At 35.2% G+C, this 16,372-nt stretch overlaps 1 protein-coding gene across 1 annotated transcript; it reads right to left on the bottom strand.

Annotated features, from left to right (window-relative positions):
• Positions 1-9,998: 9,998 nt before the first annotated feature.
• LOC143555940 (kaempferol 3-O-beta-D-galactosyltransferase-like) lies at positions 9,999-12,179 on the bottom strand. The gene is made up of 2 exons (XM_077045422.1): positions 11,684-12,179; positions 9,999-10,924 (listed from the first exon to the last, which is right to left on the bottom strand). Exons 1-2 carry the CDS (start codon positions 12,177-12,179, stop codon positions 10,032-10,034), a joined length of 1,389 nt encoding a protein of 462 aa, XP_076901537.1. The 3' UTR covers positions 9,999-10,031.
• Between the last annotated feature and the right edge of the window lie 4,193 nt (positions 12,180-16,372).

Below are 16,372 nucleotides of genomic sequence, written 5' to 3'. Positions count from 1 at the left end.
CTTCATATACAGTGTGTTATTGTTCATCTTCCAACTGAGTGTGCTTTTGTTCTTGGTGTTGTGTTTTAAATTTGGCTTAAAATTTGGTGTTGTTTTTAATTTTTATTATTATTTGATTTAAAACACTCTGTAGTATATCTTATGATATTCTTGCCGGTGTGTTTTAAGTTTGGATTAAAAAATGATAATTATAGATTGATAATGTTTTCATATATAATATAACATAGTGGACGATTATGCCCCTGTAGTGTTATAAAACAAGGATTAAAATAAAACACACAGCCTACAAAACACACTTTCCATCTAGATCATCAGATCACCAAATATAACGCACCAGATTACTTCTTACACTTTTTAGACGCATTCCACTTCTTATTATAACTCCACCCTATATATATAAGCAAGCCCATATGTGAGAATTTATTTGTGGAAGTCTCACTTTGGGACAATAAATGTTTATTTGTCTAGAGCACTTACTAAGTTACTACACATATAATAAGTGTTTCATGAGCGAGGCTTTTAGATCACTTAGGTGATGTTAATTTGCACTTTCAGTTATTCAACACATCATGATGCTACCTGATGACCTATTTGGTCATTTCATATGGAGAAAGTATATTTGGCTAATTTGCACTCTCAGTTATTCATTAATTTTGTGAAAAGAAATTTCAAGGGAGGCTATCTTAACAGTGTGAATTATTGTGGCATGAATTGGATGAACAGAAATTATAGAACAAGGCATTTGATCCACAATAAATTGAAAACATAATGTTGTAGATTATCTCTTTATTTGAATTATTTTAATATCTTTTATTGTTTTTATGTTTATCTAGTTTCCATGTTTATCTTTTCATGTATTAGTATAAATAGGGTTGAAGGTTGTTAAGTTTTCTTGAGTTTTTGATTGAATTTTAATTGAAGAGAACTTTGTTCTTAGAACCTTTGGTTCGGTTTTATCGTCTTTGATAATCATGAGTCTCTCGAGCCATTGATTGCTTCCAAAACTGCATCACTTGGTATCAGAGCTTTTGGTTCTCAAATGGCTCGACGTGAATGTGAATACTTATTTGCTTGTAGATTCGCCACCAGAGGCAACGATAGAAGTGTTTTCTATTCACGTGCTCGTGGAGAAGATCGACATCCTATTCGCAGATTCGCCGCCCAAGGCAACAATGGAGTCCATCCCAACCCACGGGATCTTGAGGAGATCAAACGACTCCGACAACGAGTCCGCGATCTTGAAGAGATCAAACAACTTCGACAACGAGTTTGGAATCTTGAAGAGATCCAACGGCTCCGAAAATGAGTCCGCGATCTCGAGTTACAACGGGAGATGTGTAAGGCGGAAACCGAGTCGAGCACCGTCGTCTGGGACGAAGGTGGCGACGAAGAGCAGCAGCCGTTTAGCTATCAACCACACTGGTTCGATGAGCCGATCTATCAAGAAGAGTGTTTATTGGAAGACAAACCTAGATTCGATGAAGACGGGATTGATTTCGATGAAGAAGAATGTTTGTTTATGCAAAATATTCTTAGGGGAGTAACTTGTGATGAATCAGTTTCCAAGATCAGTAATGTTGCAGGAGTTGAAGACTGGTCATAAAGGAATGAAGATTGGAATCCCAAGGTCTGTTTGGAAGCTCCGTTATTCAAGGCTTCTAATCTAGACTTGATTATGGAGCCAAGAAATCAGGTAATTAAAATTCAAATGGATGCTGATATCTCATCAAAAATAATGAATATAATTTCTTCAAATAATGTTAACTTTCCCAATATACAAAATGGAAGGGATATTCATGGTGGAAATTACATGTGCATAACTTCCATGCAGGACCCATGTTATCATCATGACGCACATGAGGATAAAGATTGTTTATATTAGTCTAGCATTAAATAGTCCCGGTCCAAATGAATTAATAAGCAACATTCATGGGCTGTTTAGTAAGCCAGATCGAAACATCACAAGAGAAAATAAGGAGTTCAAAAATGGTTATGGGCCAAGTCATGAGTCACATTCTAGCTCCTCAGCTCATAAGGCTAATAAAGATGGCAATCATGTTCCTTTTGATCCAGGTGGTACAAGTTTAGAGCCAAGAGAGATGCTGAGTGAGACGACCCAAGAAGTTAGATTGTTTATTCGGGTTGTGATAATAATAAACCATAATCAGGTTGATCTTCCGTTTGATCCGGGTGGCTTTTGTTCGAAGGCAAAACTTGAGGACGAGGATCCGGGTGGCTTTTATTCGAAAGCAAAACTTGAGGACAAGTTTTTTTCAAAGATGAGGAGTATGATGCAGATTATCTCCTTATTTGAATTATTTTAATATCTTTTATTATTTTTATGCTTTTCTAGTTTCCATGTTTATCTTTTCATGTATTAGTATAAATAGGGTTGAAGGTTGTTAAGTTTTCTTGAGTTTTTGATTTTAATATAAAAGAGCATTGTTCTTGGAATCTTTGGTTCGATTTTATCGTCTTTATTAATCATGAGTCTCTCAAGCCATTGATCGTTTCCAAAACTGCATCACATAATATTCATCACTAAGTAATTATATAACTGCCACAATTTATGCATCTATAGTATGTACCACCTTTATTAATTATCACAAGTTACGTGACTAATTATTCTTTCTGGACATACTTCTTTGTGTTTGTGGTTGTGTGAGAAACTATAGTGTCTATTTAAGTAAACTATAGTGGTTGTTCTTAGCACCAAAAAAAAGGTTGCTGGCTGGTGTTTAATACCTTTACCGGATTCGTAGGTAAAAAACTATTAATTCAATAAGTATCATCGCAAATAAAGAGTATTTAAATGTTTACCAAACCCTAACAACGTTTCCTTTTTTTCTGTAAAATCACCAACTTTTATTAATAAAATCAAAATTCCAAGTCGCCAAGGAATATAGAGCCAACTATTCATGATAAACGAAAACTGTGCAAAATACTTTCTACAAAAGGACATTTGATTTATGATTTAGTTCCATCAAATTTGATAAAGCCTTATGTTCACTAAATAAAGTATGTTAACGCAATATGTTTAAATTTATAGAAATTGTAATGTTAAAATGTGTAGTGCATTCTTTCAATTTGTATCCAAAAATATATGTGTGTTGTGTTTTGCGTATGGGCTTGTGCTGATTAATGGGCCTGATGGAACTATGAGAGAAATGGACTTGTGGCAGCCCGTGGGCTTAAGTTTGTGGTTTACATCTGAAGAATATCAGATCGTCAATTCCATTATTCAACAAAGAAGGGTTCTATCGCTCAATATCAAGGGGTCTATCTACATGATCTAATTATATTCTCTCTCACCCTCTTGCTCATATCGGGTTTGTTCTCTCCTGTTCAGTCTTGGATTTGAGTGTTTAGGGTTCATCACATTGATGTTCCGATTGTTTGTATGAGTGTATTCGAGATATTTTCTTTCATCAATTCGTTATTGTTTCCTCTGTTGAGATTCGGATCATACGCTAGGGTTTGAGTTTGTATTTTGTGTTCTTGAGAGTTTTGTTACTAGATCGTTGAGATGATGATCTAGATTATTAGTTTGTATTTGGTTCGGATTGTATATGTTTTTGGCTTCATATCAAGAATATTCGATTAAAGTAGTTTTCTGGCATGTAAAAACAATATTTTGTTAAAATTAAGTTCAAATAGTTTGATGGACTAACAAATATGGGTCGGGATCAAGTAAAAAAATAGATTGAAATAACAAGCAAACAAAGAATTTGATTGTTAACCCAAGATCGGTATAAAGATGTGATGGTAGTTTTCTTAACATTTGGTAAACCTAGATTGCATAAACCCTATTTCCAGAAAGAAAAAAAAAAGTTTGGACATTCAAATTAGATAATTTAGGGGTGAGAGATACCTTTTGTGACGATAACTAAGAGAATAGAGAAAACAATACTCATGGCTTTAAAAGCATATGTGGTGGTAGCTGTTGCTGTAGCAACGATGATAGTTCACAAGTGCAGCCAATCGTGTAGTGTTGGGCGAACTTGTGTGTCAGTGAGTGAGAAAATAGAGATAAGAGGGAAGTTTAAGTAGCGAATGCTACTGGTAGAGCAAACGCGTTGATAACGTGTTGTAAACTAGAGAGAATAGCATAGAGAAACGCTGATTCATTGATATGTATCAACTATTATAAGGGCATATATATATACTAGACTAGTCAAAAGGAAATGGTAATAACATAATGGTGAATAATGAGAGGGAGTAATGACGTAATAATTGCCTGTCATAAGTACTCATTCATAGCAAGAGTTATGTTATTTATTATTTATTATTCTTTATTTTAATCCTTGTGGTTGTGAAACTTGAACCCAAAACATTTCCTCCCATATCCATTTGTTTTTAACTTTTGGAGAAATGATGCGTTATTTATGCTTTAGAAATGAAACTTTAGACATATTTTGAAATGAAACTTATGCTTTTGAAATGAAACTTTAGACATATTTTTGATACTTATGGAAAGGTAATGATATAAGTATCTCCAAAATTTATTTATTTTTGTTAAATAATTGATAAATAAATAACGCATCATTTTGGAGATACTTATGGGTTTTGAAATGAAACTTTAGACATATTTTTTATGCTTTTGAAATGAAACTTTAGACATATTTTTTATGGAAAGTATATTAAAAACAAATTTTGGAGAACAACCCACCCCAAAGTATGTTAAAAATTTCACAATCTGCAAAGTGGTTTAACCAATGATAAAATATTATTTAAGATCGGTTTTATATAATCACCTTTATTATGCTATATCAAGATTAAAGCACAAGTATTAATAAGTTTCGAAATGTGGAGGACGGGTTGACATGCCATCACTTTTTTCTAGTTATTTTATTTATAAATAAATAACGCATCATTTTGATTTTTGTTACAAATAAAATTCAACTTATTTGATATTTTGACCCATTTGAGATAAAAGTAGTGTTTTAGAAATTGGACCATATTGGTCATCCAACAGGAAAATAAATAAAAAAACAAATAAACTGACACGTTCGCAAACCGGCTTTGAAACGGCAAAAAGAACCAGAAAAAGCCAGTCATAATAACATTAAATATTTTTAAAACTAAGTAGCAATGAACAATAGTTCATGCACCACCTAATAATAAGTTTAATTCGCTATCTTGTCTTTTATAAATGTTGGCTTCTTTCTTGATTTCTTATTTGAGCAATGTGGGATGAGCTATATAGTTTTGTTTTGAACCTGGAAGTGCCAAGTGACACGAAGATGGTCCAATTAGGTGTCAAGTGTACATCAACCATGTTTTTATTTATTATATTAAGGATGTTAAGAATGTAGTGTAAAAGTAAACAAATTTTAGGGGTCCAGTGTGTCAATCCTTAAAAGGAATTAGTCAGTGGCAATAAACACAATATGGTCTTTCAGCAGCGGGTTTGTTAATGAGATAGTTAAATCTAACAATTTGGGAGATAATTTATAAATGATAATCGTTCTATTACTTAATAAACGGCCATTTACATGCCGGTGAAAAGTTTGGGATGGCAACGGTGGTTGAACATTACATGGAGTCACACTTTAACACAGACAAAAAGCCATTTTTGAGTGTCTACAAGCACCACATGCTCAAGATTTTCTTCTTGCTATCCCTATAGATGGGTTAGGCCAGCATATGTCTCCAGTGGAGTATCGTAGTATCCTTAAGTATCGCCTTATGATTCCTCTATTTCCGGTTGATAAGATATGTCCTGTTTGTCGTAAAGCGTGTTTAGACTCATATGGGGAGCACGCGGTGCACTGTAAAGAGCTCCCGGGGTTCAAGTACCGACACAATCTGGTTAGGGATGTGCTCTTTGATATATTCAGGCGAGCTGGAATTTCTGTTAAGAAATAAGCACCTGTGAATTTCCAGACTGACCCGTCGGAGAGAAGATCATCTCTTCGACCGGCTGACATTTTGGTGTTTGAATGGATAGGAGGGAAACACGTGTGTGTGGATTTAACAGGGGTTTCTCCTTTGGTGGGCTTAGGGAGTAGTGGTTTCGCGGTCGGTCAAGCCGCATTAAAAGCTGCTTCAGGTAAGGTGGCAAAACATGAAAAGGCGTGTCTTGACAACCAATATGTATTTATTCCTTTTGCTTTTGACACTTTTGGTTTCCTCGCGCCTGAAGCTGTGGAGCTACTTACCCGTGTTCAGCGGGTCATGCATGGTAATGTTATGACTCCAAGATCAGCAAATGTAGTTTTTAAAATATTGGGTTTTGCGATTCAAAAAGGGGTAGCGGCACAGCTTGTTGCCTGCTTGCCTTCTGTTTCGATGTAATCCAATAAACAATTAATACGGCAATTATTGTTTTTAGATCTTTATTTATTCTTGGAACAATTACTTCTGATTTGGAATGTGGGGTTATTTTTGTTTGAACCCTAAGAGCTTCCATTGAATCTTTGTAATGTTTTAGTTGCTATCATGTTGGAATTTTGTGTATTTAACCGAACTTGATGATTGGAGTTATATAATGGCTATGATGATTGGTTTAATATAAGGAGTGGAGTCTTATTGTGGCGAGGCAAGATCCGGATGCCATGGTCATGGACTATGCAACTGTGATTTTGCAGCCATTGCGATTCCCCAGTTGCAGATCTGAGACTCTACGAATCGCATTCGGTTATACTTTCTGCATGCACATGTGTTGCTGCTTATGGTAGGTACAACAGGTTATGAATTGATGCGTAGTTCCCTAATTGGGTTCCGGTTTAATGGTTTGTTGGCTTAAAATTGGTTGACAACTGTTGGTGGCGGTGGAGATGGTGGCACTTGTCTGTTGTGGTGGGCAATTGTTACCGTTGTCCGGTTCCTATTCGGAACTGTAGGCGGCCATGAAGTGGTGTTGGGTGATTGTGTGTGCTCTATATTTATGATGGTGAACATATGGTTATCTGAGAGGTGTTCTGATCTAGATTCGATAGTTTTCGTTACTAACGAATATAAGCTCTATCCTTTTTAGGGTCTTAAGGCTAAAATGATGGGCCTTGGCTCATCCGAGCCATGATTTTATTTGCGATGTTTTGTCTTTTTCGCTATGTTTTAGTTTTTTCCCGATGATAGTGAATGTAGGGTCATTTGTGAGGTGTTTGGATATTCACTCGATGTTTTTTGTGTTTCTAATGGATGCAAATCCTATCTATTTTGGGTGAAAGGCTAAGATAACGGACACCGGTTTATCTGAGCCACAATTTTATTCGCATTGATCATTTTTTAGCAGTTTTATTTGCTATGTTAATTAATCAACGCTGATTTCATGGTACGTACACATGGTGCTGAAACGTGCAAGGCACATACTGATTGTATTGTTACAAAAGCGTCAAGTTGACATGTTCAATTTAAGTGCTGTTGTGTTTTTATTATTTTGTTGGGAAATTTAATATTTATGTTTTTATTGGTTGTTTTCATTTTAAGAGTTGCGTGTGAATTAATTATAATTTTGTCATTAGCTAATTGTACATGGTAATTGACTAATTGTTGCGTCACAAAACAGATTGGTATAACCACCAGTTAAACGGGAGTAAATGTTAAAGTTGTGATAGTTTCCTAAGCTTTATAGGCGATCATGTTGGTTAAGCCTCTCTCGGTTCGTATTTTTGATCTCTTTAATGTGTAATTGGGTTATATATGTGAACCAATTGGCTTGAACGTGTTAATCTGTTGGGTTCGGTTTCTATAGACGATGAAACATGGAAAGAAAGCATGAATCAGGAAGTACATAATGGCAAGTGATAGGGCAAATTACAAAGATCAATAAGAAGATAATGTTGTATGTATCTGACTATGTATGTTATAACAAAATTTCTTATGAGATTAATTCCTGGTCTTCATTAATTAAAAAATAATTGTTTTGGATTAGCGAATTTAGATTGACCACTTCTTATGATCAGAGCATAGATTATAATTAGAACAATTAGAACAATTGGTTGTGTATGACTTTTCAATAAATATAGTAGTTTATTAATTATATTTATTGGCAGAATATTTGGCAAGGTAAGCCTACTACTTTTGCTTATCAATGAATTAGTTGATGTTTTATTGGTGATTTTGTAGTTTGTTTACTGAGGAAAGACACTCCTCTTTGGTAGAATATAGGCATTGCTTTGTTTATGTGATGGTTAACAGTGTATCAACTATATTGGATTGTCTAGGCGTTTAAGTATGCTTTTAAGTATACTTTTAAGACATTTTTTGTTCGGGGTAATAGAATAGATGAGGCAATGGAATACATGTGGTAATAAAATGGACAAATGAATGAAATGGATCATTACCATATTGCCATGTTTGGTTACCATGTAAGAATGGAGTGATTAATCACTTTATTATTATTAATATTTTTATTAGTAATAATAATAAAAAATAAATATAAATAATATTAATAATAAATGAATATTCATAATAACTATTTTTAGGACCCTCGCGCTGCAGCGAGATCGTTAAACCGTATACGTGTTGTGATATGTTAACTCATCAAATTTAAAAAAAAATTATATTGATAATATAGTAATAGTTCTAATAAAATAATAGTTATATTATAATATACAAAACAATAATGACAATTATATAATAATAATAATAATATAATAACTATAACTGGAAAATAATAATTATATAATTATAATTTTATAATAGTAATAATGATGGTTGACTTTTTGACTTTTTCATTCTTGAATGAATGAAAAAAAAACACTATGGTAGCGTTTGGTATAAGGGAATGAGAGGCGGAATGGAATGTATCATTCCAAAAGAATGAAAAAAACCATGTTTGGTTGTCATGTGGTAATGGAATGAACAATTCCATAGTGAATGAAATTCCTTTTAAATATAGGATTTTCATTCCTTAAGGAGTATGTGTTTTTTTTTCTCCTTCAAGGAATGGAATAAACAGCAACAACAACAACAATAATAATAATATTATGATTATTATTATATTATAATTATTATTACATTATCGGATTATTATGTTATTGCTATTAATTTTATTATATTATCATTATTTTTTATATTATAATATAACAAATATTAGAGTTATTATCACATTATCAATATTATTAAAATTATTTGACAAGTCAACGATTCATAACACGCATACGTGATTCAACATTTTTATGATTATTTTTATTCGTTTTTGTGGTCTCGTTGAAACGCGCGGGTCTTAAAAATGAGTTAATACGAATATTCATATTATTAATATTATTTATTACTATTACTACCAGAATAATAATAATAATAAAGGAATGATCATTCCATTCCTATATAGTAATCAAACATGACAATGAAATGGTAATGGTTCATTTCATTCCTTGGTCCATTCCATTCCCACATCCATTCCATTCTCTCATGCATTCCATTACGTCATACCAAACATACCCTATGAAAATCCTAAAAATTGAAGGAGTTTCATTCCATGTGGAATGATCCATTACATTCATACATGGTAACCAAACATGTATTTTTTCATTTCTTTGGAATGACCTATTACATTTCACCTTCCATTCCTCCATAACAAACACTACCTTAAGTTTTAATGGTTGAGGGTTGAATTTATTAATGTCATTGGAGATGTGTGCTCAAAGCAAATAAGTGATAAGTTTGTGTTTTCGGTTTCACAACCCCGTCGACGGGTCTAAATACTAGTTCTTCATAATCGCATTTCATTTTGGAATCATTTTTGAGTTTCATGGTTGAATAAAAATTGAATCATTCACGGAAAATTGCAAATCAATGCATAATTTTTTTTCTTCTCAGTTTTATCTATTCAGATACCCTAAGCAAATATTAGAACACCCATGAATTTTTCTTTTAGATCCACCACTGTTTATACCAGTAGACTTGTGGAAATCGTTTTACATGCATGTTTTCGCTAACAAAACTTTAAACTTTATTCCTTAATAGTGTTAAACCACTTTACAGTAATATGATTCAACGTTTCTTGTTTAAGGTTTTCAAACATAATATTAAGATAACAACCATAAATTATAGATAAAAGATAAAGAGTAATAAGTGAATCAAGTTCAAAAGTTTGATTCAGGATGTCCGGTGACCACCTCTACCAAAGTCTTGAAATTTTTATCAGAACTCCCGTTTGATGCAACAGCCTTGTGAGCAAGATCTTTCAATGTTTCAATTCTCTCATACCGACTTTTCGACAACAAGGAAACTTGTTCCAAAGCATCACGAGTCGCGTCTTTTGTGAATTTCCCATCCTGGATTCTCAAACCGATTTCCCAAACTCTCTCAACCATCCAAGAATTTATTTGCTGGTCCCCCAAAAACGGCCTACATGTCATTGGGACACCAGCTCCGACACTCTCCAACACCGAGTTCCATCCACCGTGTGTTACAAACACTCCTATTGCATCATGATTCAACACTTGATCTTGTGGAACCCAAGGTACAACTTTCCCAGTCCCATTAGCGGTTATTCTCTCCAAGAAACCATTAGGGAAATGCTTATTGGAATCTTTGTTGATTGACCAAAGGAACGGGGTTTTGGTCTCTTCCAGTGCTTCTGCCAACTCGACTATTTCGTGAGGCGGGGGCCTAAAAATGGTCCCAAAGCAAACATACGCAACTGATCTCGTCTTTTGATTATCTAACCATGAAATAGAAGAAAACTCATCACTTTTTGTTAGTGTTTTTTCTTTGGATATGAGATTGAAGGGACCAATGTTGAGGAAGTTGTTCAACTTTGAAGAGAGGTCTTTAGTTAGATCAGGGTTTAGTTCTTCGAAAGAATTCAAGGCAACCGCGGTTGCTCGGGCTACGGCTCGTCCCATTTTATGTAGCATGGTTGAAAACGGTGATTCGAGGTTTCCTAAGACGACTCCACCTGGTAAATCACCTAGTCGAACCGTTTTGAATCCAGGGATTAAGTAAGCAATTTCTTCATCAGGTCGAGCTGAACCTGTGAACATAAAATGTCGATACAACAAAATATGTGATGTTGTTTGATATGTTTTCCCCATTTCAATTGTATATATATTTTATAAATTTAAACAATTTTTTTAATCTTGTATTGATTATATATGTTGTTTCCATCAAGTACCAAAGATGCATGGTGTTTGTTATAGGTAAGAGTAGTTTTTTTTCCTTGTATTTGCTTCTAGTTTATGAAAATCATAAGGGGTTGCTAAAAGATTTTTGACAACGCTCTTGAAAGTGTTTTGGTTTTTAGAAGCATTATTTTCCCTATGACTTGTTTAAAATATAATTTGATTTTTATCTAATGTATTGTAATAGTTAACCTTGTTTAGATAGCAGTAGTGAATAAGCGATTCATCATTTTGGGGAAAGAAAAGGATTGTCTTTGAAAAAAAGAAAAAAGGAACTCGCTAGGTCTTCATAACAAAGACAATGTTCATGCTTCAAACGATTTGACTACTTATATGTATATAGACTTCTATACTTATACTAATTTTGTTAGACTTCTATTATAAATTGAAAGGCGAACCTATAGGCTCCTTTTCCAAAGTCAATCTAAAAAAAACCTTTGCTTTCGGAGGTAAGGATACAGATTTGTTATATAAACAATAATTTAACTGAAAGAACTCGGTTTTTAATTAGAAAAAAAAAACAATGTTAAGCAAAACTATGAATTTAGATTTAAGAAACCCTTATAATTCTCCTAAACCACCCCCAAATAAATTAAAATAATTCAACATACCTATGAGTTGAGCAGTTTTCTGCCTAATATGATCAGTATAAAAATGTGCAGACAAAGAACAAGCTCCAGCAGTCCAAAAGGCCACCCAAGGAATACTCATCTCCTCCGCCATATCACCGGAAAACCAAAAGAATGCATCCACCACCAGACAACTAACCTTCAGCCCAGTATCTGCCTCCGCAGCCCGAACACCCTTCCTAAACTCTTCCTCAGCCACCGCCAGAAACAAGTTAATATCCTCCTGAGGCTTTCCCACAAAAACATAGCCCTCGGGTACGCCATCAGACACGTCGTACCGCAATATGTTGTTGCAACTGAGCTCAGAGAACAAAACTTTGTTAGACTTTTGGGTGTTGAAGAAGGAGAAGACCACCGTAGGGGCCGCGGCAGCTAGTCGGCGGGTGAGGGTTAGTAAGAGAGCAGGGTGTGAAGCGAAAGGGAATGTGAACACCCCGACGTGTTTATTCGGGGTGTTGCGGTTGCCGGTGGTCTCCATTAATTTGGTTGTGGCTGATGATATGGCTGATGATATTCAGGGTATGACGACTATTTAAAAGGGCGCCTAAGAATGGGGGTTGGTTAGCGTTAGATCATCTCATGGGGGTTGGATCATGTGTGAATTAAACTTGGTTGGTCATGTGGGGCCGACCCCAACAACTTCTTTTGCGGAAATAGCTCACATTTTTCTATATATAACAAAACAAAAGGCCGTGAACGGTTTAAAATCTTAAATTCAATATCGGCGGTCCAGGGCGGTGATGGCAGGTGGCATAAGATGATCGGAATTTCTTTCTATTTGTTTTAGGTACGAATGCTAGCTTAATGTGGAGATGCCTTTCAACATGATAAGTTTAATCACATAAATGATAAATATTAATGGAAGGCATATGAGACGAAATAATAACAAGAACAAATATTACAAAAAATTATACTATAATTAGGTTAATTTAAAGTTTTAATAGTCAAGTTTACAAGTTTACTTTATTAGAAAAGATGTTCAATTATATTTTAACTATATATGATATATATAACTAAACATATCTAACTATATATATATATATTAAATAGAGGATTTTTCTTCCCTCACAAAATTACTATTCCTTTTACTATTCACTATTTTAATACTTTATTAACTATAACCTCTAAATCATTATCCATAATTTCATAATTAAAATAATGGATTTTATTTTCTTTATTTTATTTTTTGTTTAAACTAAATAAAATCCTTAACATACTGTATTTTTAAACACTAAACTTGAGCGAGTGTTGGCTTTACATGCTTTGTTTGTCGGTTAAATGGTTTTCTTAAACTTTGTTTTCATATTTTTTATAGTCTGTCTTTACAATGACCGAAAACTTTTCATGATTTAAAAATATCCCATCGTCGCATGGTTTTATATCCGCGTTTCAACATTTGACACCTCGCCTTTAAAATACTTTTTTTTGGCTTACTAATTTATGTTTACAAATTTGTGTTGGTACTGATGGTAACCGAATTTGTGTTGTTTTTGGTTTTACATATGATATAATTTGTTGTATTTTGGGCTTTGTTTCTTTTCTTTTGTTTCGATGTCGTAACTTGATACAGGATGACTTTGTGTGACATCTGCCCCGATCCGATCCGACCCGACCCAGGTACCCGTTTCTCTGATCCAATCTCTTTCTTTTATGATTTAATATTTATTTATACTTATATTTTACTTTTAATAATAATAATATATTTTCCTTCCCGCCTCTTTCTCTCTCTTTCTTTCCGCCGTCCCGTCCTTCTTCTCTCTTTCCGCCTTCTTTTCCCTCTTGTCGCCGTCCCGCCCTTAAGCCTTGTTTCCCTCTTTTTCTTCTAACTCTTTGCTTGTCCTTTGTTCCTTCCCGCCTAAGGTTGTCTGCGCAGCTCCACGCGCCAGACTCCTTACAAGGAAGCCTGCGTGAAGACCATCTGTTCCAGCGATACGCGAGACGAACTCTTCTCGCAGCGCGCTAAAAATTGTAATTCTTCTCGCAGCGCGCGAAGAACGGTAGTTCTTCCCGCGACGCGCTAAGGATTTGTAGTTCTTCTCGCAGCGCGCTAAGAATCGTAGTTCATCCCTCGACGCGCGAAGAATTATAGTTCTTCCCGCGGCGCGCTAGGAATTTTAGTTCCTCCCGCGGCGCGCTAAGAAATGTGATTCTTCCCGCGGCGCGCCTTAGCTTTCTCGCGCTAACCCTTTGAGTTTTCTTCTGTTTAATCTAGCCGTTTGCTTTTGTGATGTCTTATCTTTTGTGCTGTTGACCTAATCTGCTTTATGTCTGAAAAGCCACTTTTGGCGCAGCATGCGCACCAACCCCATTGGTTGACAGAAAAAGTGACTGACAGTATCTTTGGAAATCTGCTTTTTCCATGCTTGACCAGTACCTTTATCTGACCCGCCCATGCCTGTTTACTGTTAACCTGTCAGCTTTTTTCTCTTTTTCCCTGCTACCATATCTTTTGATATCTTTTGCTTTTGGAATCTTTTGCTTTTTGAGATCTCTTCCCCTTTTCTAGGGATTGTGTTCCCTAGGGTTTCTCTATAAATAATAATGTTATTTTTCCTAACACATCACACACAAACACTTAAACTCTCCTGTTCTCTCTTGCTCCTTGCTGTTGTTCTTCCTCTCTGCCTCCGTCTTCCTCCCTGTTCTGCCCTGCTTTTCCGGTAATATATATATTATATATAATAACTTACTTATTAATTATGCTAACTTATAATCAGGACTTAAAACAAATCATTAAAACAATAATCTTATTTTTAGGTTAACTTGTGCTTGTTTAAAGTTGGTTCTTGCATTATCTTTCACCGCATCTTTATCAAGTGAGTAATCTCGTACCTAATCCCTTTTTATTTTTAATGTTTTGGGATGTTCATGTGTTCGTACAAACTTGAGTCTTAAACTTGTTTATAAACTTTAGTCGCGCAGTATCCCATGTGTTGAGGACGTTTACTTGGCTGTTTATTTGTATGTGTGTATCATTAACCGCTTTGTTCGGCCTATTCCGAAGTTTTCATGGATCCATTAGATGAACACGGGAGACCTATCGTTTACGGTTTTCTTTGTTTACACTTGCACAGATGTTTTCTCGTTTTTGTGCTCAATTGGGAGCACGGATTGAACTATGAACTATGAGCTATGATCTATTTAGGCTTGATCACAATCTGATTGCACCCTTGTTAAACACCAGACATACACGTGTTGCGCGCAGATTTATTGTTATCTATGTATTGTATTAAACTTGATTTCTCACCAACACGCAAGTGTTTGACGTTTATTTTAACACATGTTCAGGTTTGCAGTAGCTGTTTTGGAGCTTGTGGACACGTAGGAAGTTCTTTATTTTGGACCTAGATTAAAATGTATCAAGACAAGTTTTTTTTGCTGTTCGAATATTATGATTTATAATATATTGATTTATGATGATTTATGTTATCTTATGTTTACTTTGCGCGTGCGCGAATGAATGTATTTATTAAATATTGACACCCAATAGTGTCACGAGTAATGAAACAATATGTGGCGCCCCGATGTATAATCCGCCTTTGGTCGGGGTGTTACAGATTGGTATCAGAGCTCGTTGACTTTAGGATAGGTGGTTAGACGTAACGGCCTAGAATACCTAAGAGTCCCTTCTCGCGCATGAGAGAAATCTCATGTTTGCACGCTTATTGTTAATTACTCGTTATTTATGAATATGCTCGCGCTTGCGCAGTATATGATTTTATGTTTTATTCCGCGATATTTCGATTTTTGTTGAATTTCGATTTTTATTGATTTTACTTACATATTCGTTTGTTGGATTTGAAAATCCGAAAAGTCATGGTGATACATGAATAGTTGATTTTCAACTTCCATTTACGATTATGTTCTGAGGTTGGAGACTTGAAAAGTCATGGTGATACATGAATTGTCAACCTCCAATACTCATTTTCTTGTATATTTTATATTGAAGATTGAAAAGTCATGGTGATACATGAATCGTCAATCTCCAATACTCGTTTGCTCGTATATTTTAAATTGGGAATTCGGAAAGTCATGGTGATACATGAATTGTCGATTCTTGATTCGAATTTGTTACCTTTATTAAGTCTGCATTTAGGGTCATTTATTTTACTTTAACTTTTGACAGTAACTGACTCCGCGAAACCAAGCTTTATAAGGTTATACTTTGCGATAAAACCATGATATTAACTAAAATTAAAACTTTTATAGAATGCCTCCGCTATCAGCTCGCCATATCAAGAAGAAAGAAGCCGCGCGCAGACGTTCGCTGCAACGTTCCCAGGAAATGGCCGCCGCAATAGCCCAAGCTTTGAGCCAAAACAATACCAACACCTCTGGTTACAACATTAAATCCTTTAACGCGGGTAACCCTCCAAAGTTCACAGGTCTTGAAGGAGCCACCGTGATGCTCCAGTGGCTGGAGAAAATAGAAAACACTTTCCTCCACACCCAATGCCCCTCAGACAGACGAACCCTGTATGCTTCCAGTGTCCTGGAATCCAGAGCGCTTACATGGTGGAATGGAGTAGCTCATGCGCGTGGCGCAGAAACTGCTTCTAACATGCCCTGGGAGGAATTCAAAGAAATTCTGACGCGAGAATTCTGCCCTCCCAACGAAGTTAAGCGCCTGGAGGAAGAATTTTGGAATCTTAAGCAATACAGCGGTGAAGC

Source organism: Bidens hawaiensis, unplaced genomic scaffold (assembly GCF_021521415.1).
Source record: "Bidens hawaiensis isolate Kalapana, Puna unplaced genomic scaffold, B.hawaiensis_p1.1 tig00000055_1, whole genome shotgun sequence".
In the NCBI taxonomy this organism is placed as follows: Eukaryota; Viridiplantae; Streptophyta; class Magnoliopsida; order Asterales; family Asteraceae; genus Bidens; species Bidens hawaiensis.
The sequence above is the reverse complement of the archived record's forward strand: the minus strand, read 5'-3'. Positions and strand labels throughout refer to the sequence as shown.

Excerpts from the sequence above, each read along its gene's own strand:
- LOC143555940 (XM_077045422.1), bottom strand. The coding sequence starts at position 12,179 with ATGGAGACCACCGGCAACCGCAACACCCCGAATAAACACGTCGGGGTG. Across the intron at positions 10,925-11,683 it reads GAAAACTGCTCAACTCATAG|GTTCAGCTCGACCTGATGAA; the intron begins GTATGTTGAATT and ends TTATGTTCACAG.